This window comes from Dermacentor albipictus, chromosome 1 (genome assembly GCF_038994185.2).
Source record: "Dermacentor albipictus isolate Rhodes 1998 colony chromosome 1, USDA_Dalb.pri_finalv2, whole genome shotgun sequence".
NCBI classification, from domain to species: Eukaryota; Metazoa; Arthropoda; class Arachnida; order Ixodida; family Ixodidae; genus Dermacentor; species Dermacentor albipictus.
The window spans coordinates 457,886,185-457,902,614 of NC_091821.1; the positions used below are offsets into that span (position 1 = coordinate 457,886,185).

Below are 16,430 nucleotides of genomic sequence, written 5' to 3' on the forward strand. Positions count from 1 at the left end.
GGAATTATATATATATATATGTACACACACACACACACATATATATATATATATATATATATATATATATATATATATATATATATATATATATATATATATATATATATATATATATATATATATATATATAGTCATATAATGAGAAGCCAACAAACATTGACACCAAGTACAACATAGGGGAAATTGCAGGTGCTTAATAAATGAAATAAAGTAATGATAAATTAATGGAAATTAAAGTGGATGAAAAAACAACTTGCCGCAGGTGGGAACCGAACCCACAACCTTCGCATGTCGCGTGCGATGCTCTACCAATTGAGCTACCGCGGCGGCGTTTGCCCATCCACTTTCTTGGGTATTTATGTGTACTAGTAGAACCCTGGGAGTGTTTCTTCTCGTTTATATATATATATATATATATATATATATATATATATATATATATATATATAGTGAAAGCTCGTTAATTCGAACTTCAATAATTCGAATTTATGGATAATTCGAACACGAGAAGGTTCCCTCACGGATAATTCGAACTACGCTCGCCTGGCACACGGCCACAGAAACGCGCCTACTGCCTACACACAAGGCTGTATTGCCTCCGAAACGGAGAGAACGGCGAGAGAAGGCAAAATCGGAAAAAAATCTAACCGACGCGGGGTCAGCCAGAAGGCAGCGGCGGCTGCCGCCTCTCCGTTCTACGTAACCTCCGAGACTTCTTGCCCGCTGCGAATCTCGGAGGCTTCGCAAATCTTGTACAGCTGCTAATGCTGTGCGGAGATGGCACGGCAAGCGCCAAAAACAGCGAATCAAGTACGTCGCAGCTGCGCTTGCAATCAAGAACCAACGAATCAGGGCCTTCGCCACCTTCACATGTTCAGCGTCTTTGTCTCGGCAGTCTTATCGGTTGTGCACCTCTGTTTTCAGCTTAGGAGGCATCGGCCGTCGCGATTCATTGTGATAGTGTTAAGCCTCGGCTAACGTTCGTTTCATTGGACATCGGTGGTGTGGCACAGTCGGACCCAGAGCTTCGACTCGAAGATGGCGTGTGCCCGCGGCACACGCAATCACTTTTTGACTCGCCAAATTTCTGACATGCCCTACTGCTTCCAAATCGCAGTGTACTGTTGCTCTCCTTCACTTTCGTTAGTTCGAACTTTCGTTAATTCGAACTGAAGCGGCTTCCCCTTGCGGTTCGAATTAACGAGCTTTTACGGTATATATATATATATATATATATATATATATATATATATATATATATATATATATATATATATATATATATATATATATATATATATATATATATTTCCGACTATAACATTTCACGGGAGTTCATTAATTGTCCGGTAACTTCAAAGCCATTGCAACCAAACAACTGGTCATGCTTCTATCGAACAGTGCACATGCTCACAAGGGCACCCATGCAAAAATGCTAAATAAGAAACCAGCAGCGAAAATCACCTAAAAATCAACAATCCTAAACAAAACCTAAATATCAACAATCGTACTGCGAACTTCCATTCGTCTTTTCGGTTTGCTCAAAATGCCCCTTTGTTCGCGCAAGAGAAGGTCAGTTCTACACGCACCTCCAAGGTCAAGAAGCCGTAGCGTACAACAAGCCGAGAGCCGGGTTTGTCTTCAGCGACCCGCTGTCTGCGTGCGTCGACGCCAAGCACCCCGGTGAAGACGCTTCACAGCGCACGCATAACTCCAGCGGGAACACTAGCGGCCGATCGCTCTATTTCGTCATCGTCCCGGGGCTCAGCTTCCGGGCAAAAGGCGCGTCCGACGCGCAATTCATCTGGCAACACGACGACGGCGCCGACGGGGTTGCCAAGCGCACCCGCCACGGGCTCATTGCGGAAAGAACGGCGACATAGGAGGATGCGGGGGCACGCCGGCCCCCTTGTCACCAGATAGCACACATACGCCGGAGACGCCAGGGAGCGCGCGTGATTGTATACGTGTGTCTGCAGCATGTTTCGCAGCAGATAGCTTGCTTATCACGCGCCTGCCACGACAACGAAACCATGTGCGCCAGTTTGAAAACACAGGCCTCTTCTACTGTTTCCTTTGTATTTTAATTTTTTTAACGTTGCGGGAATTGGCCAACTTCCATCTTGGCCGACGCGTTCTTGACGCTGTCAAGGCCGAGCACGTGTTTGTGGGCAGCGGCACAAGCAATGCGTGCGGCGCAAACAAACAATGCTAGTAGGACGGATTGTATAGTCGCTCCCGTCGCGCGGCCATTGCGCACCACAAGAAAAGATTGAGTAAGCGCCACCGCGTTTCCTTTTTTTTTTGTCGAGTAAACCAAGACCCAGTTTCGCCGTACACCAACAGCAAACTTATTTGATGATAGCAGAAAAATCTAGTGACTGTAAAAAGATAATCATAGTTTAGGCAGCCATATTTTTATAAACATGCCGGTAACCAGTACACTTAAAAAAGAAATCAAGCATCAACTTCAGAATTCCAAATAGGCAATAAACACAATGGGACAGTTCAGTAAAACTGTACCTAGTATTAAGGGATAGCAAAAAAATAAGCCCTGTACTACACCAGTGTGTATTACTTCGCTGTGAATTACACCGCTAATTTACGAGTACGAATTGCGATAAACTTTTGTAAACACGTTGGAATTTTACCTAAGCCTTAAATTCAATTGTAAAATGTGTATGCTTTACATTCTCTAATCAGTGCAGTTTACAGAACTACGATATATAATTCTAGGGCATGATTGCGATTTCGTAAACTACAGCTTACATTTTTCGAATTACCTTACCAAACTTTTTGCACAAACGTTTCGATTCCAAATCGAAATTGGGCTTGCTTGAGTCACTATAAAAAAATATATCTCTAGAGTAGAACTTCCCTCAAATCGGCCGAGCTGTGGCCTCTAAATGCGTTTCTGCGTATTACGTTTATTTGAATAGTGAAATTAGAGTTGGCTGCATCCTAACCCCGCCGAGTTATACATCATCTACCCGAATGTCTACCTCGACGATGCGTGCCCCTCGTGCGGGGTCACAGCGACACTCGGACACGTGCTCTGGGTGTGCAGAAATGCTCTGCTTTACTCTACCTCCGACAAGTGGAAGACCCTACGAATCCCGCTCCTACAAGACCAGCAATGGCCCTCCAGCAGGCTCGCGCAGCGGCCGCCAGGTACCCTCTGTCGGTCCGTACGGGGGAGGCACCCTCTGCGCGCTGAAGTGCGCCCTGCAGGACCTTTATTAAAGGGACACTAAAGTGAAAAATGATTTTTTCTGCATCAGTAACACCAAAAACACCACTTTTACAACGATAAGACGTTTGGTAAGCCAGAAAAAGCGCAAGAACGAAATACGGGTGGCGACGCCTACTTAAGTTCGCGCACCTGGTGCCTGTGACGTCATGGATTTTTATGGCATCTTCTAGGGCCTACTAATTATATAAAGCGGTACAGGTTGACTACATTGTGTTCTAAATGATCCAAATATTAAACATGGCATGTTTCGGGAACCTTTACTCAGCCAACGCGGCCCACATGCGAAAACATACTTTGGAATCCCTGACATCACGCTGACGTACCGGCGCTGGGGTTTCGGCGCGAAATTCAAATACTGGTACTTGGACCTTCATTTTCTCATCTAATAAACTATTTTTTTGAAATGACTGCCTGCAGGGTTCTGAAACAATTCTTCGTTAGTCTAAACTGATTTATTGTTTCGCTTTAGGGCGCCTTTAGGGTTTCACCAATCCAATCTCGCTACACTTTGCTCCGTTTGCAACGTGCCGCTCGAGACAGATTGTCCAGGCCAGCCAATATATATCGAAATGAAAACACATATGTTGTTGCGCTCAATTTTCGCATTAGGAAGTGTCGTAATCGTCGGTGATTTTTTTTTACCTTCCCTATAACACACGCTATATTGCTTGTACAAAATTAATTTGGCCCTTCGCGATTGTCTGTTATGATGTTATGTTATGTCATCGTAAGTTTTTGTAGCGAAGATATGTATGGCTAGGATCTGTAAGAAAATGTGTTCCCCACCCCCGCCCCCTCAGGTGTTCACAAAAGCAAATCATCATGTGGCCCGATCCTGGTGACAGTGCAGAAAGGGTCCAAGGTCTATGGCACACCCTTGTGGACTAGGGGACCTGCAACGCGCCCTTGAACTACCCTCGTCACACGTGGGACCCAAAGAGGTCCCAGGCAAAAGGATAAGAACATATTTTTTTTTGAAAAACAAACGTGCTTTGTACAACTTTTTTTCTAAAATGAATGATAAAAAAATTTCGGCGCCAACCACAGAAACGCGCTAGCGCCACTGCTTGCGCGTTCATCTTCATCTTCCACAACTGGCTCCATTGTGCAAAATATTACCATCATCAGCAATGGCTCGAGCGTCGTCGTCTTCCACAACTGGCTGAGTTGCCGCTCAGCATTCCAGCGTAGAATTTCGAGACGGTCAACCGCCTCGCGGCCAAAGTCGCCACGGCCATCCACCTCATCAAGAGGGCGTCACACAGAACAGCAGGCATGAAGGCAGACAGTCTCACCCGGCAAGTGGAACTCTTCGCTATAAGCCACATTACATACGTTGCTGCTTTCCACAACTGGAGGCAGTGCGAGCGAAATAAGATCAATGCGCTCAGACGCAAAGCGTACAAGGCTGCACTCGGACTTTTCGATTGCACAAGCACCGACAAGTTCCTGGCCCTGGGAGTGCATAACACCCTGGAGGAAATCGGGACCGCTGAGAGGACCGCTCAGCTCACGCGGCTATCCGAAACAAAAACGGGCAGACAAGTGCTGCGTGACCTAGGCCTGGGGCCAAAGGAAAGAGGACCCAAAAATACAGAAATGCCTTTACCGGACGCAATTAGCAGAAGGCTACGGGTATGTCCGGTGCCGAGAAACATGAACCCTGAGTTCCACAAAGAGCGGCGGGTGGCGAGAGCCAAGGCGCTCATCGATCTCCATGCCAACGACAGGGGTGCCGTGTTTGTGGACGCGGCAGAGCATCCACATGACAGAAAGGCATTCGCCGCTGCAGTCATCGGGGCATCGACCGGCGCAACGAGAACAGCGGCAAGTGTAAGGACTCGAGGGGCGCATCCAGCCGAGGTGGTGGCCATAGTCCTGGCCATCGCCGAACCCGAGTGCACGACAGTGCTCTGTGATTCTAGGACGGCAGTGAGAAATTACGCCAGAGCGAGGGTGTGTAGTGAAGCCGCGCGTGTGTTGCGTGCGGTCGATCTCGCGAGTGAAAATCGGTGTGTAGTGATGAAGTGGTTTCCGGCCCACATGGGCAGTGATGTGTCGGATCGCGGCAACGCAAACCACAACGAGACGGCGAACGCGGCGGCGCGAGGACTAACCAGCCGTGCCGCTGCTACTGCGGCCGACCCGTCGTGGTGGTGGGAAACCAAAGACAAAATGACTTCCTACAACGAGATTGTGAAATGGTGCCGGCTAGAGCGAAGGACCATGCCGCCACCTCATCAGGGCTTGACCAGTAAGGAAGGGGTTCTATATCGACAGCTTCAAACGGGGTCGTTATTCACCCCGGTGCTGATGAGGCACGTGTGTCCAAGTGTTTGTATAAGTGACCTGTGTTGTGTGAGCCAAAAGGAAATAGCCACTGCAGCTCACATCCTTTGGGACTGCACTAAATATCTGAACGAAGCTGCAACGATAGCAACGATGCCACCACGGCTCAAGGCCGCAACAAAGTGCTATGATCAGGAGGTCCAAGCCCAGGCCGTCCAGCAGATCTCGGCGGCCCTCGAAAGGCAACGACAGAGCGAAGCCGGAGGGAGGGTGCCACCCCGAAAGAGGGGGCAGGCACGGTCGACCAAAGGAAGTAGGTGCGGCCGCCGCTGAAATAGAGGCGCCACGCGCCGCGAAGACCTCATGGCCGCGTCACAGTTACGCCTCCCTAACCGGGGAAGGCTAACCGTTCTTGAGGCATCCATAAAAAGGTTTCTTCACTCACTCACTCACTTGTGTCGTATTCGGGAGGCCGCGTTTACGGGGGTATGAGTCATTGCTCAAGAGGGTATGAGCCCTCCCTTCATTGTCTTACGTGACGGACACATTGAATAACAAATGTGATACCCGTGTGTGTGCCTACCTATGTAACCATGATGACCACAGGTGAGGACAATAAATATGTTTCGTGACACTGTTAAACCATTATAGCATAAACACAATATAGAACTTCATATAGCTGTTGAGCAATACAGCTTTGCTCGTCGTCCACCTTCGCATAGTGGAAGGTCTCCGATATTTTAGAACCAGAGAAAGCTGAGCTAGTTGGTAAGGATTCATTATGCAAAATAGAAGTGAGGCGCGCAGACAGGACACAAGAGTAGAGCAGTGGACAACACGAACGCCGACTATTAACTGAAGGGAGCACTGAGGCGAAAAATGAAAGAAGACACAAAACTCATCTTCGCATGCTCCGGAATGGTAACACCACGTGTCAATCGGGTACACGTGCTGGTCTACGTGAGAGATAACTGTTAAGGCACTTAATCTCTTCCTTATGTAAAGTAATCAAAGGCGGACTCACGCACGCACTTCCACCATTATATATATGCCATGCCTCTACCATAAGACGCGTTGTCCACTTCTCTACTCTTGTGTCCTGTCTGCACGCCTCACTTCTATTTTGCATAATGGCTCCGATATTCTTTTTCCGCTCCACTACATATCTGAAGACGCTGGTAAACCTGCTTCACATAGCAGGCGTTTTCGACCGCATACCCCTAGCTTGTTGTTAGTTAAATTGAATTGTTCCTACCTAAACTATTTAGTGTAACTAAAACATCGACTAAAAGCCTTAACGTATTTGTCGAATGATGCAATAATTCGAATAAATTAAAAAAAGGCACTTTCTTGCTTTGACAAAAGAAACAAAGTTTATTGCTTGAGGTTAACTATATGTGCCGTAAGTAAACAACGCTATGCTTCAACGGCAGAACATTTTGCGAGAAAATGTCATCGATGTAAATCTCACCGCAAAGAAAAGATCGCGACTATAAGCACTCAATGAGAGAATCAATAAAGTTTTCTATAAACAGTTCATTACAGACATAGTTCACAACACAGCGCGCAGCCGAAGAACTAACAAAGCGAGATAATTGCAAGACCAGCAATTCCCTATATCTTACGTATGTGGAACCCTTTGTGGCTAAGGTTCGTCCTGCTCAGCGTTATGGACGTGCTCGTATATCCTGCAGATAATGTCGATCTCGTCGATCACCGCGTTGGTGATCATGTCGACGAACGCAAGCAAAATGACGGCGATGAGGCAGCTGCCGCCGATGATCATCACGTGCTCCTTGACGTAGCGATGCAGGGCGTCTGGGCAGTTGCCGATGTGGACGATGAACCAGGCGTCGTAGTCAGACATGTTGAGCACGTTGCGGCCACAGTTGAGGCTCACCGCTCCTAGGCTGGTGGACTTGCAGCACGAGTACGGCACCGAACAGCGTTCCTGGCTGGGATTCGTCAGGTTGCAGTAGAAATAGCTGCGAATGTTCATTGGTTAAATAGGTGATCGACTGTCGTTTATTACTGCATTTTCTTGTACAGCGTACGCAAATACTGATTAGACCCAAAGCCATAGACAAGAAATAAATATGCAGGGTGTCCCAGCTCACTTCAGCCAGAGCTTAAATATATGCAATTGCCACGTAGCTGGACAGAACACAGGTAATGTTGTTTGCCGCCGCTTGGACATACTCAAACTATTTTTTCCTTCCGCCTAATGAAAAATTAGTTTAATTATTTCATTAATTAATTAACGCCTCAAATATTATAATTATATGAAGCACGTAAATCGAAGAATTATAGAGACATGAAAAACTCCCGATACAGCTTTCTGTTCCTCAGTACGTGCTACAGTAGGTGTTTCCGAGCGCATCTGGCTGGCTCGGAAGAGCTGGCTGTTTTTCCGAGTGGAGCTGGCCATGAGACGTTGCGGCAGTTTGATCCTGCAGCTGAAACATGTCAACACCCTCCAGTACAGAGACCACGCAATAACACAATTAACAACATATATATATATATATATATATATATATATATATATATATATATATATATATATATATATGCAGCCTAAGACCTAATACCTACGGACGCAGAGACAATGAACGCATAGCAAAGCGGTGCGCTTTAAGCGCTCGCGTCGGCTTTCTAGCTTCGAGGAAATTTGTTTGCTGTAGAGAATTTCTATACGCAAGGTTACATAAAATTCAGTGACGGCAGCTTTTTTTCTCCCTGTTTTTATAACTATTGTTAAAAAGTATCTAAACAAGCATAAACGCGCACCATTACGACTCTGAATGATCGCGTGCGCTACAATTATCTGCGGAACACTTGTCAAGCGCGTTTGGTAAGATCTTGTTGCGAATGGTTGTAAATAACACGTTTACAATCGAGTGCCAACAACCTGGCCTTCAGCAGGCTCTCAGTAACATAAATATATCGCGCCACCCTAATTACCATGCAATTTCGCGACCCGTATCAGCTATCACGCACACAGGCTGTTACAGGGGACGATCGCTGCTCTGAAGGTTCGATGGAGTGTTAAACGCTACAGTGCCGCCAGCGTGCGTCCTTGCCAATATTCTAAGCACGCACAATGGCTCAGAGCTGGGCGGTGGTGCATTTATCTCTCTCGTACCTCAATGTCGACATAAATACGGGTGGCCGATCATCGAGCCAGGGCACTGCGTACCAAAAAAATGAAATCAGATTTTTTTTTTTAGCATTCGTTCGCGAAGCCGGAACGCGGTGACAGCGCTTCGTACAGACTCAAACAGGAGCATAGTGAGCTTACGTTGAGTAAAGAAAGTTTTCAGGTTAGTGATTGATCACGAATACTATTTTATCGTGCGTTAGCTCGTCCGTTCACGAATTGTCGTACTGGTCGTGAACCGAGTTGCACTAAGTTGAATTAAGGGCGGTTGCGCTCGTTCCGAAATAACATTTGCGAGATATGACGTTAGTAAACTGATGAACGCGCAAGAATGACTGCGGTGTGATGCGGCCGAAAATGCGGTAATTGAAGTGATGCAGTCGTTGATGTTAAGGGATCAGTTGTTGTCTCATTACGTAATTAAACGCGGCAGCCTAAGTGCCTCACAGCAAGTGCGTCCAAGAGGCGCAGTGGCCGTGGGAACTAATAGTGGAACGAACGAGCAAACGACTAAACAAATGAGCAAACGATGACTAAACGAGCCATTGAACGAGCGGGCGAGTGCACGTTTTATTTGCGAGCACTCCACCGCCGCATCTTAACCTTCACATGCTTTAAAGGTCACGCGCATTAGCACGTGTACGTCTCAAAGACCTATGATGCTATCGTGCCGCGATGAACGTTCCCGGTAACTCAGTTTAAGTGAGCGCGCACGCTTTTCCTTGGTACGCAAATCCAGCGGACGAGCGCCAACGACGAACACGAACAAATGAGGCAAACAAAGCTATTCGCTCTAAAGAAGCCTTAAAGTAGCCACAAAAGGCAGAGACTGCCATTCCTAAGGTGAATTTTCAAGCTCAAGCTTCAATGTTTGTCAAAAGGACAGGGCTGAATCCTTAAAGTTTCGTGATCGCGTTTTCGCACGCAGCCTCGCGTGCCCGCGAATTCAAACCCATTGGCGTACAGAACGATTAAGCGCACCAAATATGACAACAACGTATTGCTTATATAAACAAAGTACACGTCACATAGGAATACTCTTAAAGCGTGCAGACAAATGGTAATATGCTCAGTCAACTATGCATTAAGTGCTCTGTCCCAATTAAATGAATCCATGCCTTCCTTAACCCGTCGGGCATACTGAACTATTTGACATACCAAGGCGCAGTAGGTCATGGCGACGGAAAATGCAGCGAAGCGACGTCGCACTTGCCAGAAAACTTAGTTCAAAGTGTTCTCAAATCGAAAAAAACACGGAAGAAAGAGCAAGGGTGTCAACGTGCGTTCGTCGCCAGTCGGTAGACGCTTCTCAAGCGAGATTGGCGGCGGAACGCGACTTTAAACAAACGGAGCCGGTGCGTATGTCCACGTGATGCCATTAGGCCAATAGCAACGCGGCGTCGGCCTGAGCCAAAGCGCACGTGGAGGAGGCGCCTTTCTTCAAAGCGTGTCGCTACTCTAGAAAGTCTGAAGGGTTTTACTCACGGTCCACTTCCCCTTTTAACGGACATCTCAGCACTTCCTGATCCAAGTGTTGCCCTCTTTTGGAAGCAGGGTAATACAGGATGCAGGCTGATAAACGCGCGGGATTTGAATGCGTAGAAATTTTCGCTGAGGCGTGCTTTAGAAAAAGTGTCCACAAATGATTACGAAGATTTGCGAGAATGCTCGCAGTCATCTTTTATTTTTAACCGCCGGCTAAGCCGAGATATGATATCTTTTTTTTTTTTTTGAAGCTTAGTAAACCCTGGTCAAGGCAGATAAAGGCGCGCGAATTAACGCCTCGCAACTTTTCACTCAGGAGTAGTTGCTTTCACTGGTATCGAAGAGGTGAGTTACAAGACTATGAAGAAAATAGACTACAATTCCAAGCAAGTGTAGGGGTAAATATTGTCACAGCCGGTAATGTGGGAAGAGGACGCTGATCGTGGCCTTGGAGACGACGAAGAGTTCAGTATTATCGCTGCTCTACGCTTGTTGTCTCAGTCATTAAAAGCCATCTGTGAATAGACGCCTGCTTCTTGCTTCCGGTAGCATCATTGGTGGAGGTGCGGGGTAATCACTTGCGCAAGACGGAGGTACACAGCGGACCTAACCAGGCCGCCATGTCATCCGAAGGAGAGAGTTGAACCACGGCCCCGTCGTTGCCACCGACGGCTATCCTGGCCCGGCCTCACGACCCTGGCATGTTTTCCGGTATTCACAACGTTGACGTTGATGACTGGTTGCAGAATTACGAACAGGTCAGCGCATACAAAAGGTGGAATAACACACCTATGCTGGCTAATATATTATTCTCCCTCAAGAAAACAGCATGGGTCTAGTTCGAAACACACGAAGAAGAGATTACAAGTTGGGACCAGTGCGAACAGAAGCTTAGAGATTAGTTCGGCAAGTCCGGCGCCCGCCAACGTGATGCGAAGAAGGACCTTGGCACCCGTGCACAGACGTCCACTGAATCTTACGTGGCGTAAATCCATGACGTCCTCGCTCTTTGCCGCAAAGTGGATAACAATATGGCAGAGGGAGACAAGGTGAGCCACGTTTTAGGAGGCATCGCGGACGACGCTTTTAACTTGCTTGCTTACAAGAACGTAACAATGGTCAATGAGATCATTAACGGATGTCGCCGCTTCGAAGACGCGAAGAGTCGCCACATAGTTCAACAGTTTACGCGTCTACCCAATACTGAAGCTTCATCGACGTGCGAAGACATTTGTCCACCGCGTGAGCGCACCTCCTGCGATAACGTCGTACGTATCGTTCGGCGAGAAATCAAAGCAGCGTCTCCTGCCACGCCAGTGACGCAGTGATTTGACGATTCCCAGCCGCGTGGGTCTCTCATTCAGTCGGTAGTTCGCCAAGAACTTGCCAGTGTGGGTCTTCCGTCCATCTGCTCCGCCAGACGTCCTGACTTTGCTTCGTCTGCTGCCTCTGCCCCTGTTCACCGGAGCCAATACGGTCAATATCCGAGCTATTGCAACCTGACCGAATGGCGCACACATGGCGATAGACCTACATGCTTTTACTGTGGACGTGTGGGCCACATCTCTCGCCACTGTCGATGTTCCTGGACAGCCCACTCACGACCAAGCTTTCCCGCCTACTGCCGCTCCCCTCTGACTCCTCACCCGCCATCACTTTCCATCGAGGTTGAAGACGCACCTGACAACGCTCGAGCCACCGCGACTAGCCGCTCGCCATCACCACATAGTCACCGCTCCCGTACGCCCCAGCTGCGTCGCTCTGCATCCCCAGCTTACCGTCGCCGCTCAAATTACCAGTCGGTTCTACAAGTCTACAAGTCGGGTCGTCTATACAACAGGACGCCGACTACCTGTCTCGTGATCTTGTCAAGGTACCAGACGGTTTAGTGGATGTCGCACCGATCTGCGTTCTTTCGCTCTCTGCCTTGCAAGAGATTGCCGCTGAACAACGACGCGATGAATCGTTACGCGTTACGGCCCATTATCGAACGCCTGCACTCTGATCCGTTTGACCCATCCCTTCACATGCTCGTGCTACAAAATGGCATCTTGTATCGCCCCGACATGCACCCCGGCGGACCCGAGCTGCTAACCGTCATTCCGTCTCATCTTCCACAAATTGTACTGCAGCAGCTGCACGACGTTCTCATCACTGGACACCTTGGTGTCACGCGGAGCTATGACCGAATTCGGCGACAGTTTTTCTGGCCCCGTCTCAACCGCTCCATCCGGCGCTATGTTGCCGCGTATGAGTCGTGTCAATGCCGGAAAAGACCAGCTGTGCATCCTGCCAGTCTGCTTCAGCCTTTGGATATAGCGACCGACCCTTTGTTTTGCGTTGGCGTTAATCTTCTCGGAACATTGCCGATATCAAGTGACGGAAATAGGTGGATTGCCGTCGCTACAGACTATACAACTGGCTATGCCATTACTAGAGCCCTTCCGAGCAGTTGCGCCACAGACGTCACTCATTTCTTGCTTTACCACGTTATCTTACAACACGTTGCAGCTTGACAACTTCTTACCGATCGCAGAAGATACTTTCTTGCCAAAGTCATAGACAACCTACTTCGATCATGTCCTACTAAACACGAAACTTACTACCGCTTACCATCCTCAAACTAGCGGTCTTACCGAACGCCTGAACTGACATGCTAGCAATGTATGTTTCCTCCAAACATCGCGAATGGGATATTGCTCTACCATTTGTCACGTTCGGCTACAATTCCACGCGCCACAACACAGCTGGCTATTCACCATTCTATCTCCTCTTCGGCGGTGAACCTACTGCTTTTCGAGACTCTCCTTTCGACCACACTCGACTCGCCGACAGAGTACACTCGGGTTGTCATAGCCACAGCGACCGAAGCACACCAGATTGCCCGCATTCGTCTTTCTGCTTCACAGAAACGCCAGAAGTGCCGTTACGACCAGCGCCATCACGACGTGGAATACGAACCAGGTGCTCTTGTGCTAGTTGGTATCCAACTCAGCGTGTTGGTCTTTCGGAGAAATTCCTCTCGTGATATCGTGGCCGTTACCGCATCCTTCGCCAGATGACCCCTGTCACATATGAAGTGTCTCCGCTGGATGCCACAGTGCATTCACCTCTTCCTGACATCATGCACGTCAGCCGTCTCAAACCTTACCTTTCTCAGACCGATGAGCCGCATCAATAAGGTGCTTTTTTCCGACGGGGGTGATGTCACAGTTGGTAATGTGGGAAGAAGAGGACGCTGATGTTGGTCTTGGAGACGACGAAGACGAGTTTAGTATCGCTGCTCTACGCTTGTTGGATCAGCCATTAAAAGCCATCTGTGAATATACGCACGCTTCTGCCTTCCCGTAACAATGTTTATTACGAGTTCAATTAAAATACACACATCGATAGAAATGAAAGTAAACGAAAAACTTGCGCAGGTGGTAGCCGAACCCAAAACTTCGACATTACCTGAGCGGTGCTTTAAGCTACGGCGATGGCCATCATTCGATGAACTTTCTTCGGTATTTAGCTATGTGAAATAAACTAGCCCGGGGCGTCTTAGCTAGCACTGCTCACGGCCATCGTCGGTGCTCCTTCACATGTTATTGCATTAGTCTACCATAGCGGTCACACACGGCGCCGCGTTTAGGTTGCAGCAAATTCGACATTTTTCATCGGCGTCGCCGCTGACGACGCACACATCGGCTTTGCTGTGAATGACGCAGGCAGGTAATGCTCGCAGTTGTGGCCGTTGAAGGCAAGGCATTTCAAACTTATACCTCCATCTCCGGCAAACCAGCATAAGTAAGCCATCGGATAGGCTGGAATAGCAGTGTATAGATGGCGCTCCTATATATAAAAGAAGCAGAGGAGTGCCTGCTTCATCTGCTCTGCGCAAAAAAGTGGCTGGGCTTCAATGCAGCTTGAACCTAGTTATACGAGCGAGAGATCTGTTAAGCATTGTTAGACACGGTTTTGCTTCTTTAAATGTTTTTTTGCACATGTAAGGCGTCATTAGCCGTTGCGGCGAAGAGCTGACGCGCTCGCACCAGTGCGTGCTTCGTCCATAGCGAAACTGACCGACTAAGCGCAGGCTAAAGGCCGATCCACACGACGGACCAAATTGCTCTTTTGGACTGCGGACCGCGCATCACGTGATAGGACGTCACCAGTTCCTGCGTACCGCCGCTGGCCCGCGCCAGACCGCGGCCCTCGCGGTCCAACAAATCGCCGAGGCTTTTCCCGCTTTCGTTTTGGCGGCGGACCGCATGCAAACCGCAGCGATTCTGGCTTAGCCAACGAATGTTGTCCGGCAACAGAGTGTCGTCAGCCAAATCCAATCTAGTTTTCGGCTCAGCAAAAGCCAGTCAAGCCAGTAGTTTCATGTCCGCCGTTCCACCTACACGTGCGTGCAGCAGACATATTTTTTAAACACCGTGTCCTCTTGGAGTGACGAGGAGGTTTTTTCATTTTGTATACCTCGTTGAGCAGTTCCCGGCTTTGTGGGGCTCGAGCCGGAATGATAACAATGATAACACTCTGGCCGAGAGTGTAGCTGGTTGGTCTGCTCTGCTGTCTGCTATGCGGTCCGCCGTGTTGATGTGCTCTGCGCCGGACCGGACCGCGCCGGGCCGTGACGTCGCATCACGTGACCGAGCGGCCCGCGGACATGGTCCATCGTGTGGATCGGCCTTAAGCAGCTGCTAAACCCTCGCCTAGCCGCGTGGTGCACAGCGACGAGGCTCGAGTGAGCGCAGCTGCGACGCCTCTCCGCTATGGATCATGTGACCTGACGTCACAGCATCACACTTGCGCGCCGGCGGCTGTAGGTCAAACGCGTGCCGTGACCGACCTTTCGACATTTACCTAGAGGAATAGAGCTTCCTCTCAAAATACACTAGAGCATAGCACCATGCGCGCTTCAGGTGTCAGTAGATGCTCGTTGGCGCATCAGGGTTGACTCGTGTAAACGTTTCTTTTATTCATACGTATATACGACGACACGCTCCCTTTTCGCTTTCCCTTTTACGTCTTTCGAGTCTTCACACACTTAGGATTGCGAACAGAAACATACATACTTTCCATGTGCTGAACCGAACGAACGCTGACTATTATTTGTTCTTCTCGTTATTTTGGTTTCCAATTTGGCGCCGTTCCTTTGCATATTGAAACGGTTACTTCTATTAGTGCGGCGACCGTTTTTACCCCGCCATCAGTTTAATGTTATCGCTCTGCCCAAGAGGTGCCTATGTGCTTTGGGACTTTCTCGAGGGTTAAATTTGGTTTTATATGCTGTCGATGTTGACACAGAACCTTGCGTTATCAGATTGAAGGCGCGCCGCGAGTTGTGATGTACATTATTGAAGCCGGGCGGGCAACAGCAATCACGCTGGAAGCTTCAACGAGTCGTGTGTAAATATTCTATGCGCTTCACCTGCAGATCAGATATCGAGTATCGACGCATGTGCCCGTAAGTATCTTTCTGCTTAAGTGTAATTTGTTTATGTAGGCACAGGTTCGAGGACTAGAGTTAGTTTTGCGTCTGGCGGTTCGCCGGTAGCGGTTTAATCCCTCACCGTCGTGACAGCGTGGCAGTATTAGCTTTCATTCATTAAAGATGTCGCGCGATTACATGAAATATTCGTCATGAATATAAATTTTGATGTACCGGGAAATGCATGGAACCCGCTAAAGCACATTCTCGCTATAGGTTCTCGTGAAAACTTGCACAAATTGAAACACGCCTGTTCTTGTGCCCATTAGCTGTATTCAGGAATGAGAAAGACATCTTTAGTCACGAATTATGACTGCTTGTTTTCAAGACCTCTAAATTTATATATTCCTTCCCGAGGCATGCTGCAAACTTGACAAAATTATTTTATTCGAGAATAAATATTTCAATCACAAGAGCTCGGTCATCCCATTTACAAAAAACGAAATGCTGATCACAGATGCTCAGTTCTTATGGATGATGCATGATGTTATGAAAATAAATTAAATATGTGCTACAAATGAATGTGTTGGGTTCAAGACCTTCAGGTGCAAGAGCGAATACGAATTAAGAGCACTGAAGCAGAGCAACATGGCAAACTTTCTGTCAAGCCTTGTAGTGCACCTCGTACGATATCATTGTTTTGAATTTCGCACCGTAATACAGAAATCTGGGGCATTGTTCTTGGTTTTCAAATGACCAAATTTGCATTCATATCTTGTAGTCACTCATCGTAACGTTAAAAAATTGCGTCTCTATACAGA

At 48.0% G+C, this 16,430-nt stretch overlaps 1 protein-coding gene across 1 annotated transcript in view; it reads right to left on the minus strand.

Moving 5' to 3' along the window:
- Window positions 1–6,899: 6,899 nt before the first annotated feature.
- The window catches only part of LOC139059337 (tetraspanin-33-like), a 37,731-nt gene continuing 28,200 nt past the window's right edge, over window positions 6,900–16,430 (minus strand). Inside the window, exon 4 of the mRNA XM_070537612.1 lies at window positions 6,900–7,530. Coding sequence (XP_070393713.1) covers window positions 7,191–7,530 — 340 coding nt within the window. The 3' untranslated portion in view covers window positions 6,900–7,190. The remainder of the gene's footprint in view (window positions 7,531–16,430) is intronic.